The 13,915-nt window shown below is 41.7% G+C and overlaps 1 protein-coding gene across 7 annotated transcripts in view; it reads right to left on the bottom strand.

Moving 5' to 3' along the window:
* The window catches only part of PHACTR1 (phosphatase and actin regulator 1), a 304,928-nt gene that overhangs the window by 38,963 nt on the left and 252,050 nt on the right, over window positions 1–13,915 (bottom strand). For all 7 annotated transcript variants that reach the window (XM_066188313.1, XM_066188338.1, XM_066188331.1 and 4 more), the window contains 2 exons: window positions 12,355–12,566; window positions 10,710–10,866 (listed from right to left, as the gene is read on the bottom strand). In XM_066188313.1, coding sequence (XP_066044410.1) covers window positions 10,710–10,866; window positions 12,355–12,566 — 369 coding nt within the window. The remainder of the gene's footprint in view (window positions 1–10,709; window positions 10,867–12,354; window positions 12,567–13,915) is intronic.

Genomic DNA, 13,915 nt, shown 5'->3' with positions numbered 1-13,915 from the left:
TCTGAGCCTTTTTTAAACTGTCATGTCACATTATAAAACATGATGGAGCCCTTTGCTGGCATTAAACAGTGCAGTGCAAAATACTGGCAGCTCTTTTAACTGCAGTAGAGTATTAGATTTTCTTTGCTAGTCTAGTCTGAAGTGGAAGATGAAATGGATGGTGGAATATCACATGGCTCTACGATGCTTGCAATTGCCCAGGTCTCTCTATCTTATCTTTTATGTCTGCTCAAACAAGGGAAGGGTGAATGGTTCTGGCACAACGTGAGGGTGAAGGACACCAGGCATTTACACTCAGTTGTTAACCAGGAAAAGGCAGAGTCTCAGGGGATGTTCTTGCTTTGAAACACCAGCCACTTCTTCTCCTGAAGTTACTCTCTTGTCAGAGAAGTTGAGACTGATGTGCAGCTCCAAACAAACCACTTCCTGTAAGAGAAGTGCCTGTCCTCTTTCTTTTATAGCTGAACCTTGAATATTAAAGCTTCCTTGGAGCAGAGAAGTTCTTGTATAGAGGCACAGAGTGCTCTGAGAAAGCCAGAACTGGAGCACAGCTTGGGTAATCCAACTTTCCAGTTGGATTCCCAGGCAGAGGCTGAAGGAGCTTGTTTCCCATGCTGCTTGCAGGTTTAACTGGAGGTAGACCAGCTGATGGGGCTATGAAAACACCTTCATGGCAGATGACCAGAGACCTTTCTCTGTACCTTCTGTGAGGGGCTCCCAAGCAGGGAGTTTTCTCACACTTTACATATAGCAGCCTTCCAGTATCTTAAGGGGGGGCCACAAGAGAGATGCAGAGGGACTTTTCACAAGGGCATTGTCACAGGACAATGGGGAATGTCTTTAAACTGACAGAAGGAGGGTTTAAAAAAGGTATTAGGAAGAAATTCTTTGCCGTGGGGATGGTGAAGCACTGAAAAAAGTTCTCCAGGAAAGTTGTGGATGCTCTGTCCCTGGAAGTGTTCAAGGTCAGGTTGGATGGGGCTTTGAGCACCCTGGTCTAGTGGGAGGTGTCTCTGCCTATTGCAGGGAAGTTAAAATCAGATGGTCTTTAAGATCCCTTCCAACCCCAACCATTCTATGAGGACACGAATCAGTGACCTCCCTGCATGCTCCCCTAACGGATCTGGGTGCACCCAAGCTGCCATCTGCCACCCCACCAGGTAACTGATATCCCTGAGTGTGTAAAAGAGACAGGGCCCTGGTCCAGGAGCCATGCCTGTACCCCACTGAAGAAGCAGGCTGCATCATCTCTGCAGCCCTCGATTTTGAGATCAGGGTCCCTGCTTGCAAGGCTTTTAAACCAAAGCCAGCCGATTGCAGGGAGGCAAGAAGACAATTTCCGTCTTGATTACTGCAATAAGGGAAATGATGAAGGCTTTTCCATGCTGAAAAACTCCAATATTCTGCAGGATAAATAGTCTAGCCTAACATTATAGATGCTTGCTCATTGAACAAATACAATATATTGAATGCTTATTTTATTAATTATTCATTAACCAGTAGTGTTGCTGCCTCCTGAATTCAGGGATGTCAGTGAAGAATCAGGTTACTGAATTAATCTTGGTGCTAATGTGCTTTCCCTGTAGTTTGCTAGTTTGTTATTTACTATCAGAAAGACAAGTAATAAATATTACAGCCTGCACACTTAGACATACTTTGATGTGGTCTACCACACATGAGAACACTTCTTCTTCACTAAAGTTATAACACAAATAGTAATTTCACATGATCAGGTCTGAGGCTGAGGACTTAGTTTAATTCTCACATATGGTCTGTGCAGTGTTTGTGAATCCCAGTGCACTGAAACAGGAGCCTAATTCTTATTCAAACCTGCCTCTAAAACACTGGTTGTAACATTTCTGCATATTTGCAAAACCCTTCTGTTTAACAGTATGTCTTAGAGAAAACGTGTTAAATTCTAACATTACATAATTGTCCCAGGTGTAATGGTAAGGATATTTGCTTTCTCGGTACATTTGTCCAAAAGACACTTAGTCCTACACAAAACAAACACAAACACTGAATCTTATTTATTCCTCTTCAGAAAGTCATCTCTGTTTACTCACATACAATAGCCTGCACGTGGAACTCCAGAGTTTCTGGATATCGATGGATGACCATGCACACAAATCAGACTTACTCCTGTAGCATTTCTCCTTGTATTCACAGCAATAGCCACACGGAACATATATGAGCACATGTACAAACACAGTTTTTAAATCCTGACTCAGATCAGCTTTTAAATACATTTGACTGTTTTACAAGGATTGCCTCTGTTAAATCTCCTGCACATGTGTTGCTAAATGGGCGATAATACAGTGAAGTGGAGGGGAAATGCAAACTGTAACTTCAGAGAGAGGTTAAATATTTTGCTCAAAGAGCAATTTCTCAGTTTTACAATCAGCAGACTATAAAGAGAAATTTATTCCTGCCAGTCTGCTTCTTTAATCTTGTACTCCCACCTGATTTGATTCCTTTACAGAAATTACAAGGTCATCCAAGCTAAGCAACTGTTGTGCATGTGATTAACTACCTATAATCAGGAGGTACAAAATATGAAGATTTATGGTTAGATTTTTTAGAGCTGGAAATATATGAGCTAGTTGTTAATGGAGCTCTAAATTTGTCAGTATTAACCATCAAAAGAAAAAGACAAACCCAACAAATAAACCACCTTTGTTTTTAAAGCTAGAATATAACATTTTGAAGCAGTTACTTCCTTGTTTCACCTGTTTTTATTAACGCTGTTCTTTTACTCAAAAGAGAGTACTGCACAGACTCCATGTGGCCTCATGTTTACTGGAGAGATAAGAATACTTCTATTACCAAAATACGTTATTCTGTTACTGCCACAAGCTTTCTTTATGTCACCATGAATTATTTTGCCCAGCAGAGAAATGTGGCTTCTTCTTATATAAAAGCTGACAGTAGTTTGACAACTAAAAGCAAAACTGCAATCAATTCGGAAGAGAAAATGAATGATACCACACCCCACTGAAACTGCAAAGGAAATTAAGGTAGATTTAATATATTTGTCTCAGCTGTGTTGACAGCCTGAATTAGACCTCAAATACAGACTGTGTCAGGGGGGCTGAAGAGTATGGGAAGCATGAAGGGGAAATTGTAACCCCATTAATGTATTTTGCCTCAGCTTCCACAGAGAAAGGATAGAAGAAACAGATGTTGCAACGACAGGGCAATGTGACTTGCACTGCTTTCACAAGAGCAGAAACAGGAACAGTAATAGACCCCAGGAATAACACATTCCTTTCTGGGCTGGTGACATTTCTGATTGAAATGAACTTTGGACATGATGAAAACACTTTCCATTTCATCAGTGGTCACACAGGTACCTCTGGGGGAGACCTTGCCCTCAAATGCCACTCCCTGCTATGTACCATTAAAATCATCCCTCTCCTCAGAACAATGTTTCTCCTCCTTTATAGTAGCATAAATAAAACGTCTCTGTCCATTTGGAGCTCCATCGTCTAACATGGAGAGACACATCTGCCCAAGGACAGACTATATCTACTCTGCAAGGCTTTGCTTCCATAAATAACAAAACATCTGCTGGCCCTAGCTGAGCAAAATTGATGGGGGCAGGGTTTCATCCCATCCCAAGGTGTAGCTGCAAAGGTTAAGGACACTGTTCATCCCCCAAACCAAGGAGTGTGTAGAGGTAAAGTGTTTTTGGTGACACTGTCACATCCCCTTTCCCTTGATTGCTCCACTGACCTTTTGCCATAGCAAATTACTCAGACAAAGCAAACTCATGCTGTTAGCTATGAAATGTAAAACAACCATCAACTATGAAAACAATAGCAATAGCACCATGATGTTAGACATGCCTTTTTCTGTGATGAATGGTGATGTTAGCCATGGAAATCCCTCATACAAAGAGGTAAGTGTAAACTGTGCTCAGAAATGAGGATCTCTGTCCTTCTGAAAGACTGAGTTAGATGTCTAAAGAGATCTTGGTATTGGGGTTGTTTTTTGAAAGCATACAGTTGTTCCAGTCGATGAGAGTTTGTCAACTAACAGAATGTTCCAAAGTTCATTGGCATGTATGTACATTTTGAGACCCCAACACACCTTAAATAAATAAAAAAACCAAGCAAACAAATAAATAAATATGTGTGTGCATCTCTCTCAGTGACTTGCCTGAGGCTGGAAAGCTGGAGGAAGATGCAGCCTTCTCAGAGTATTTTAACTAATTTAAAAGCCACCTTTCCTTTCAGCACAGCAGAACTCACCAGGACATTGATCACAGAAAAGAGGGCTGACAAGGGCCTTGAATGCCCATCTCCCATCTGTACCCATGCACAGAACCCAGACCAGTTCTGCTCAGAGTATTTATTCCCAGCGCTTGAGCCCAGACAGGTAATGATGGTAGCTCAGTTTCAGCTCGTCACCCATAATAATCAGCTGCTTTTCCTGCCTTCCTCCTGATGCTAAGGGCAATTTTGATAGCTCCCTTGTGGTTTCCACAAGTGAACAGCTTCCTCGTGAAGCTAAACTAAAAGGAAAAAAATGCCATCCTCCCTAGGTACCATTGCAGCTGAAACTGGGGCTCAGCCCTTTGGAGTTTTTCTCTGTCACCCCCATTCATGTATCTAGTGTTGTCACATCGTCCCCTCTAATCCAGGATTTAGATGAGCTTGTTTACCACAATCCCATTTTCTGTGTGATTTATCCCCAGCACCCTGCATGTGAAGAGGCAAGCTTCACACACATGCGCCGTGCTGTGCTGCTGTCAGGGATGAGCTCTTGCTTTAGGCACTTGCTTTTCTCTCATTAGTGGAAGCTAACAATAAGTGTGAGAATTGCAGACGTCAAACGTAATTAGGAAGAAATGATTTCATGTTAACCAACAAAATGAGGCCTTTGAATAAAGCCTAATCCTGCTGTCTGCCCATTCTTTTTATCCCTAAATGACTTGGAGATAGGGAGGGCAAAATGCCCTCCACAGCACTGGATGGGCAGCAGCCACAAGGAGATTCAGCCACGCTCAACGGGGGCCATCACGCTGCCATCCTCTGGCTGAATAAACCCTTCCCTAGTGGGACTGCAATGCTGCTTAAAGAACTAACCATTTCGAAAAGCTGAATCTCTTCACAGCCTAAATATTAGTAAATAAAATGATTGCTTCGAACTATTCAGTCCCCTCAGACCTCTGAAGGAATTGCTGCGCATTTCAACGACTGTGCAAGCCTTGCAGACTGATCCTTCCTCAGTACTGGTAATATTTGTCACCTTCATGGTGATGCTGACAGTCCAATCCTCTTCCCAAACTGTCCAATTTTTCTATCCTTCTTTCTTCTTCTTTCTAGTATCTGATATGAACGAGTCAAAAACCTCACAGCAGCCTCATGACATTTAAAAAATCAATCACAATTTTTTGTATTTGTGGGAATTCACCAACTTCATTCCATCACAGGATTTCTGTTTCTAAGCAGCATTTTTCAGCACAGCTGAGGAAAATGCGGTATTGAGAGGGAATGTGTAGATTACCTTTCTCAACAAGGTAGTAGGTGACCACCATCTGTCAAACCTGCCATTCCGTAAAGTTTTATGACTTCTCGTGCTGTGTTTCTCAGTCACAGACATCTCAGTACTATTTCCAAAACATCAATGGGACTATAAAAACACATCCAGGAGGTGTGCATGTCCAAATCTCAGGCGTACTTATTTACAGCCATATGCACACAGACAGCATCTCTGTGATCCATTGCCTCATGATCCTTGCAATACTCTATTTATATTGCTTCAGATGATGATTTTCCACTTGCTGGTGTAAGGACAGTACCCCCGTAAGGTATTGTAGTGAATAAATATAGAGCTACACAAAAAAACAATGCAGAGCACTACTGTAGATCTGGCAGAGGAACTTGCCTCTAATTCACTGCTTTAAAGCCAGCAGAACATATACAGTGACACACACAGGATTCAGTCGAGCAATTGGAAGAGCATCTCTCAAAGTCAGGAAAGAGGCAATAGGTAGTTTGTTACTTTCTTCTTTATTTGTTTCTCATTTTACTAGTTAGCTAATGTAAAGAAGGCTGCTCCCCCACCTCATCTCTCTTCACTTTCACACTGGGCATGAAAAATATGACCCCTACAACTAACAGCTTTTGGCTGAAGCACAGCACAGACTCTTATTCGATTGGAAAATCTTACTGGGTTGCCTGTGGCACCTTGCAGTGAAGGGCAGCAGTCCCTTGACAAGCACTACTGCCAGTGGAGAGCTTTTATGTGTCTCCTCTGCCTCCAGGCATGCAGACAGTGGGTTGGAGTGTACGGATAAGACAGACATTATGCTGACCAGTAATAACACTGTGAATATCAAGAAGTTCCCTTGACACTGATTAATAACAACATGATGATAGCACACTGGATTAAGAGACTTTTTGTGTTATTAGATCATCCAATTCCAGCAGTTGGGAGAAGCCAGGATGGAAATAATCAGGGAAAACAAATAAATACACTGTGTTCTTGAAAAGCAGTGGATTAAAAATCTCAGCTTTAATACTCCTGTATCTAATTGCTAATGAGCACCTTCACCAGAGCTGGTGGGTTAAGAGGCTGAAAAATACTTGAATGCTTCAGAAAGCCTCACTCGCAGGATGTGTGCCAGATCAGTGGGTCTAAAGACACACACTGCCTCAGAGTATGGGGAAGACTTTGTGAAAGACACACAAAGAAACCAGGTCCTCCCATTCCAAGAGAGTGCAAGGTCTGGTGTTTCTGTAAAGGGCTCTTGTGTTTTCTAAATATGTTTATTGAGAAAGTCTGTGTGGTCTCTTATGAGCAACATTATGATTCTGTGGTGAAAGAGAAGTCCAAGGACTGGCACTGGAACACCTGTCTCAGCACCAGGGGACTTTCCTGCAATCTCTGGAAGACATGCAACTCTGCTGTCCATCACCCATCAGTGCTGGTCCTCCTTTCCACCAGGGCTTCTTGACAAACCTTTATCATTGCCCCCGGAAAACCTCCAAGCTCACTGTCACAGCCTGAATATGCCTCTTTCCTCTCACTCTGACAGCTACTGAAAGCTAAATCCATGTCTTCCTGGCTGCTTGTCTAACTGGAATAACAGAGTACCTGTACTTCCCAGCAGGTCCAACACAGCCAGTGAGACAGGCAGAAGAGAGATGTCTGTCTTTTCCCTCCCTCTCCCCATTCATTTTCAGCGAGCTGTTTTTTCTCCTGTGTTCTCCTTTCTGTCTTACAGTCACACATGCACACTTCTTCAGCAGCTGTGAAGCTGTGCATGCACCAGAGGGATAAAACAGGGGGAGTTCAGGAGAAGCTGAACAGGCGAAAAAAAACCCCATACCCACTTAAAGATTTACTTAGCACAGAAGGTTTGCATTTCAGAGTAGAAGATAATGGAGTTGTAAAGGTTTTTAGCAGCCAAGAATATGGCCTCCAGCATCCATTTCCTATCCTCATGCCACATGTGGTTTTGAGCTGAAAGTTCTGCATCTTAATTTGCTATTTTTGCTCCTTGCTTCATACGAGATGTCACATTTTGGAGTAATCCATTCTGGTTTGGTTAGAGGAGGAGGTCTTCTAATCAACTGCTGTAATCAATTGCCATACTGGCTATGTAAGGACTCCTCAGAAATGGTTTATGGTGCGGTGGCCTATTTATGTGGCTGGAATTCATATGATGTGGAATCTCCTGCCTTTGCTAGGTCATATTTTGCCACCTTGGGTAAGACGCTCCATTTTTGCTTGGTTCTGCATACGCTGAGCCATGATACAGGACACAGACCAGGGAAGCACGACATTCATGTGAAGTGTTTCTATGACAGGCACAAAGAATTTGTCTCATGGCTGAGCGAACACCGAGGTGTGTAGTGGGCCGGGTCCTGCTATAAGATACAGTCCCTGCAGCCTCACCCTTACAACTGGCCTGGTGTAAGTCAAGGCACTACTCTCCCAGCACAGGAAACTGTGAATTCTACTCTGGAGTCTCTCCCAGTTGGCTGATATAACACTAAAGTCATAACAATTTCCTGAGAATAACAGGAGGTCCAAAGGTTCCAAGCTACATTTAAACAGGATCTGAACAGACCTTTCTGAGCCAAACCGATTCCCAGTGCAACTCTAAAAAGGCTGGAGGAACTGCACCTGGGATGATTTTGGTCCCACACAATATGTCAATGGCCAATCTCAATATGCCTAGATAGAGGCATCTTTGAAAAAGACATTCTCTTTATAGTACTAAATTCTGATCTGCCAAATGTGGCAGCCAGTGAGCTCTTCCAAACTAAATACTGTGAGGATTATGCATAAATACTGAAGTATCCTAATCAGCCTCTTGGTGAAAATTAATTGATCCATTACAGACAATAACTATATGCTGAAGTTTTTATTTTGCATTTTTGACTTCTGTAAGTAGCATATGTGATTTGATTGGCTGGATATTTTAAACCCTAGGGGACCATTGGTGGAGCAGTACAAATCCCTCTGAAATCCAAAATTGCCAGCTGCAATTATAGTCTGCATCTAGCATCTTCTCTAAGGACTATAAATGCTTCACTACTTTAATTTTGCTTGGCATTTGCATCACTGTGTGACAATTACCGAGCAACAGCAAAGGATGGATTCAGTAATAAAGTCTGGACAGTAAGGAAATACTGTCCAAATTGAAATATTCTCTCTATTTTAATCTAACATTCATCAGTTTGTGCACACGGATGCATCACATTTATAAAGCACTGGTAAGAATAGCACCTTTCCTTTTTGCTGCTGAAATGCCTGTGGTTTCTTACATATTAGATACGAGCAAAATTGTTTTATCCTCATATTTAATGATTGTTTTCAACTACTCAAAAGGATGAGATACTGAATTGTAAATAGTAGTAATTAAGAGCTCAGATTGGCAACTATACCACTCCAGTAAAGGCTTGTGAAATTCTACCATTTTCAGTGATGTTACACTGATATAAAGCAAGAATGAAACAGCAGTTTCATTCAGCTCAGCTATTTTTTGAACTCATATATGCACAGTTTTAATTATTTGAACTATTTGTGATTGCCCCTAAGTCCTAGCTATATTAGAAGACAAGATCAGGCATTATAGCTCAAACTATTAAACTCAGATTAGGAGAGATACAATTGGGGGAAAAAAGAAAAAAAACCCCAACACTATGAGAATATGGGGCTTAGACAGGAAGGGTTTTGTGTATTGCCAAAAATAGTTTCCCTTGCTATGCTGAAAAAATATTGTTTAGCGAGCAAAAAAGCAGGTGTTGGAGACGTGGAAAAATGAAATACTTATAATGAAAAAGACCTGGTGCACAGTGAGCTGTGCAGAATCAATGTTTGTAAATGACACTACTTTCCTTCATCAGCCATAGTTGGAAAACTTCAGAAAGACCTAAGTAATTTAGGCAAATGGGCAACACAGTGGAAGTGCTGTTCCTTGCAATGTCATTGCAAGGTCAAGCAGTGAGATATGCTAAGAGACAAAAACTGAAATTCTTCACATGCTTCAAAAGGGTTCAAATTTAATCATATTAGCACTGGGACCTTGCTGGCCTATGCTGTTCTTTGGGACCCAGAGCTCCATTGCAGCTACAGTCTAACAAGGCTGGAATAAAGTTGAATAAAGACTGAAATGAAAAATCACAGTACCAGCAAGAGTGCAGCATTATCTTACAGATTTTGGGTATGCTTGCCGAAGCCCCTCAACAAGAATACTGAAGAGTTAGACAGGTTTTGGAGTAGGCCGAGCATGACGCAGCACAAAAACTTTCAAAGACAGGTTGGAAAGGTGTGGTTCATTTATTCCAAAGAGGGGATAAACAAGGCCGTGAAAGAAAAGTAAATAAAATGCTGAAAGGAGCTCCTATTCTTCCTGTCTTCACAACACGGTAGCAGTATTTCCCCCTTATCCACCCACACCCAAAATAAAAAATTAAAACGTGCAAGAAAGTTCCCTACACCTGGCTGGTCATCTCCTTGTGGTTTTCTCACTGGAGAGCAACTAACAGCATTCACCAGCTCTGCATACCACCAAGTTGATAACAGAAGAGGATTAAATTGATTACAGAAACCATGGCATGAGCATAGAAGGTTCTTAGACAGGTCTATCTGACCCCAGTTTACTAATTCTTATCAGAAATCCTCCACATTTAATGGCCACCCCTTTATACTCCATGCAATACAGAAAACCAGAACAGCTGGTGATAACCATAACACTGTTATGAAGAAGAAAGTGTCTAGACAGAGTAAATCTGTCCAACCTGATCCAATGAAGGCAAGTACTGAAGGACTTAACCTATTTTGCACCAGGAAAAGTCTCAACTACTCACATGAGATACAGTCAGAAGAAAAAGTTATACCTCTGACCTTTGGCCAAATTAATAGCTTATAAAATGGCACCTGCAGCTACAGTCCAAACGTTATCAAAGCTGAACATTTTCCAATGATGTGCCAAAAAGAACCAAATTCATGTAGCTCATGCTGATACCTAACTAAAATTCCTGTAGCATATGCCAGGAAAATGAAATGGGGAGTTATATAAGAAGCTTTATTGGACCGGAAATAACGCATAGAACCATTTTTTCCTCTCCATGGCTTTTCCTCTTGAACACTGTAACCAAACAGATCTCAAATGTTTAAAGACTAATGAAAAAACTACATCCCACCATATATTTCCAAAAGCGAGAGTTAAAAAAATGTTTGTCTCTTACCTTGTTAGCTTTGTCCCAATCTGCTGCCTAAGTTCGAGCCTCTCTTCATCAGTCTGCATGGGGAGGATGTTCTTTTCCTCCAGCTCTCGCTTGGAAGGCCTGTTGCTTAGTTTGATTGCTAAAGAGTCCTTCCTGCAGAGTTTCCTTGCCAGGGGGCCTGTGGGAGAGAGGAGAGGCTCTGCCAAAGGAGGTGTCATCATTTCCTTACAGCATGAAGCTGGCAAAGAAGTACTAGCCAAGGGAGGCTATGAGGCTCTCCTTTACACTGGTATGGACTATGGGAAAAGGGGTGCCATTAACTTCATGTACTCAATTAACCTCAATTCGTATCGTAATAAGGAAAAGCTGAAATTGGTAGGTATACAGGAAATAGAAATTAACATATTGCTCCATAGAGGGGAATGGAGAAAAAGGGCTTGTTTCAGAATTGCTAGTAGCATCTGTAGCTTTCTCTAGCACAGTATTTCCACATAATGGAATGAAAAATTCAACCTCAAAATCTGGGCAGGCAGCAGGGCTACAGCATGTGAAAAGAGAGGGGTATCTGAATGCCTCTTGCAATGTATTATCAAGACATCCAAGCCAGCACTAGAAGGAATCAAAAGTCAATCAGACGCAGCACATATCTCTGTGTGCATTTACTGACTGCTTCCCGGACAGTGACAGTGGCATAGACACTAAAAACCAGTGGCCTTTTATGGCTCAAATTTGCTTTCTTAGGCTTGTGTCCAAAGCAGTTTGAGCAAGAGACACAGAGAAACACAGACACATGAGAGGTTTTGGCCTTTGTTAGGAGAGTGTGAGAGTGCAGTTCTGTTCTGGTTTTAGTTTAAGAGCAAACACTGCTTAATTTCACTTGCAGGGTAAGGTGGGGTTCTGAGTAGATGAAATATGTCTGTTTTAGAATCTTCTTTCTGTGTGTTTTCAAAGGGATGGTGTTTGATTGTACTGCTTCCAGTTTTCAGAAGAAAAGAAACGCAAGGGTCTGGAACTTCAATGTCTAGGATGACAAGCAGTTGTCATACATAAAGTACTGTATCTTATCTTCATGGGACAGTCCTACAATGCCACACTGAGGCAGGAATTGGGTTTCCTTACAGAGGTCAAGAAGGCCACAGGTCCTTTCCCAGTCTGTAACTGTGATATGGCATTGATTAACCTCTTCTTATCTGAGCCAAATCCTCTGATTGTGACCCCTTCCAAAGCATGTGTACATTCATGATTCTAAAATGATTTAATATTGACTATATAGAAAAGCTCTGATTCTCTATGTGTGGCACTTATTTCATACTACTGAAAAAACTACTGAGACGATCTTGACTAAAGCCAAAGGCAGGGCTTCTCTTCACCATGGGCATTTGGGAAAGTGAATCCAAAAGCCAGTTTGTAATTGAAACAATACAAACCCAAATCTGTCATTTGAATTTAGTCTGAGTGCTACCGAGACAGGGAGTCATGTATATTAGCGAAATCACAATAAATTCAGACTGTTTGTTCTTTTGAATTAGTGTCCCCATGTAGTCAAGCCCCAAGAGATGCAAAAGCCACAGCCAAGGAAGAAAATACACAAGGTGTGTATTTCCTTTGTGTATTGAGAGTTCAGAGTAAAAATTAAATGAGAAAGGAAAAATGGAATGAGTCTTACTTGTAAATAATGAGTTATCCTCCTCTTCATCTTCCTCTTCTTCCTCTTCCTGCCTTGGATAGAGGCAGGAAGAATCTTCATAGTCAGTTTCATGAGGCACATTTTCTTTATTGTCATCACATTCGATCACAACAGTTGGCACTTGTCTCATGTCTGGAAGGCCCCCAGGTCCTGCTTTTGTAACACTGTCATTTGGGTGTAAACCAGGGTTGCTGGGAAAGAAAAGCAAATAAATAAACTAAAGGAAACAGCTCAATGAAAGGCAGAGTTGCTTGTCTCACTGTATATAGGAAAATAGTGGTATTTCATACCTTTTTGAGAAGAAGTGAGAACATAAAGATTTTCAAGATCAGCAAGAATCTAATGGGTTTAAACTGAGTACTTATTCGATTTAGGGTATAACACTTAATAGGGAGGTAGGACAGCATGCAGGCAGAAATGCTGTCAGCCAGGACAAAGCACTAAAGGTCTGTGGCAAATACTTAGTGACCAGCTAGTCAGAGTGGTAAGCACCAGCTGCTCAGTGGTAAGCACGCCTTCACTCTGGTGTCTGTGTGACCTTTCCGCTGGTGTGCAGGCAGCAAGGAGGAAATAGCTCACTTGAGTGCAGAAGGTGGAGTAAGACTGGGAGGAAGGAAGGATAGACTGTAGGGGATAATTGTCGAAAGGCAGAGGGAAAACTAGTGGCTTGCACTAGTGATGAGTGACTTGAGAGGATGGCAAGCGCACAACTCTTTGACGTGCAGGGGAGAGACCATGTGAAACTGGACTTGGAGAAAAGTGACTTTGGGAGCAGGTGAGAGGAAATAGGGAAGTAGCTAAAACCTGGGATGTTTGTTTGCTAATGGCACAGTTATATATTGGGGGTTGTCCATGATGATATATATCCCTTGTCCTGTCCCAGCTCTTTATCCAGCCAGGTGCTGAAGATCAATTGGCACTAATTTCATATTTCTTTTGTCACAGGTGTGATTGATTATTTCCTTCATGATATAAGACCTGTGGTGAGGACTGCTACTATCTAGCCCTATTTATGTGTTGAATTTAAAGCCCTTTACCAAATAACATATCAAGTAGGGAAATGGGAACACGAGGAGGTGAAGATCAAAGTCAAACAAAAAGTGAAAGGAAAAGTCAGGAATAGAACTATGTTTCCCAACCAATTTTTATTTAAATATCTCAGGTTGCTTTTCCAGTGTGAAATCAGAATGAGAGACTGGCAGGCAAAAATGGTGGTAGCTCAGGATTGTTTGTGAGACAGCAGAAACTGCCCTCTCTGAAGTCCTGGCTGATGCAACAGCTCTATGAAAAATGGGCAACATTTGCCTGTTGGACACCCTCTCTATGTCAAACTCCCATTTTACTTTCCAGAAGAACATAGGTGTGAAAGCAGATGTGCTGGGCAAGTTGACCTTGAGGTACACAAACTTGGATCTATCAAGTACTGAGTACCCTCAATTCCCTTGAATATTTTAGCCTGAATACCAGAAGTGTTCTGCATCTTGAATAAAATGTATTCTACTCTTTAAAAGATTTTCTACAGAAATCTTCTGAATCTACT

Source organism: Chamaea fasciata, unplaced genomic scaffold, assembly GCF_029207755.1.
Source record: "Chamaea fasciata isolate MVZ Bird 193981 ecotype frontalis unplaced genomic scaffold, bChaFas1.0.hap1 SCAF_1, whole genome shotgun sequence".
Taxonomy (NCBI): domain Eukaryota; kingdom Metazoa; phylum Chordata; class Aves; order Passeriformes; family Sylviidae; genus Chamaea; species Chamaea fasciata.
Note: the sequence above shows the minus strand (reverse complement) of the source record. Positions and strands in the feature narration are given on the sequence as shown.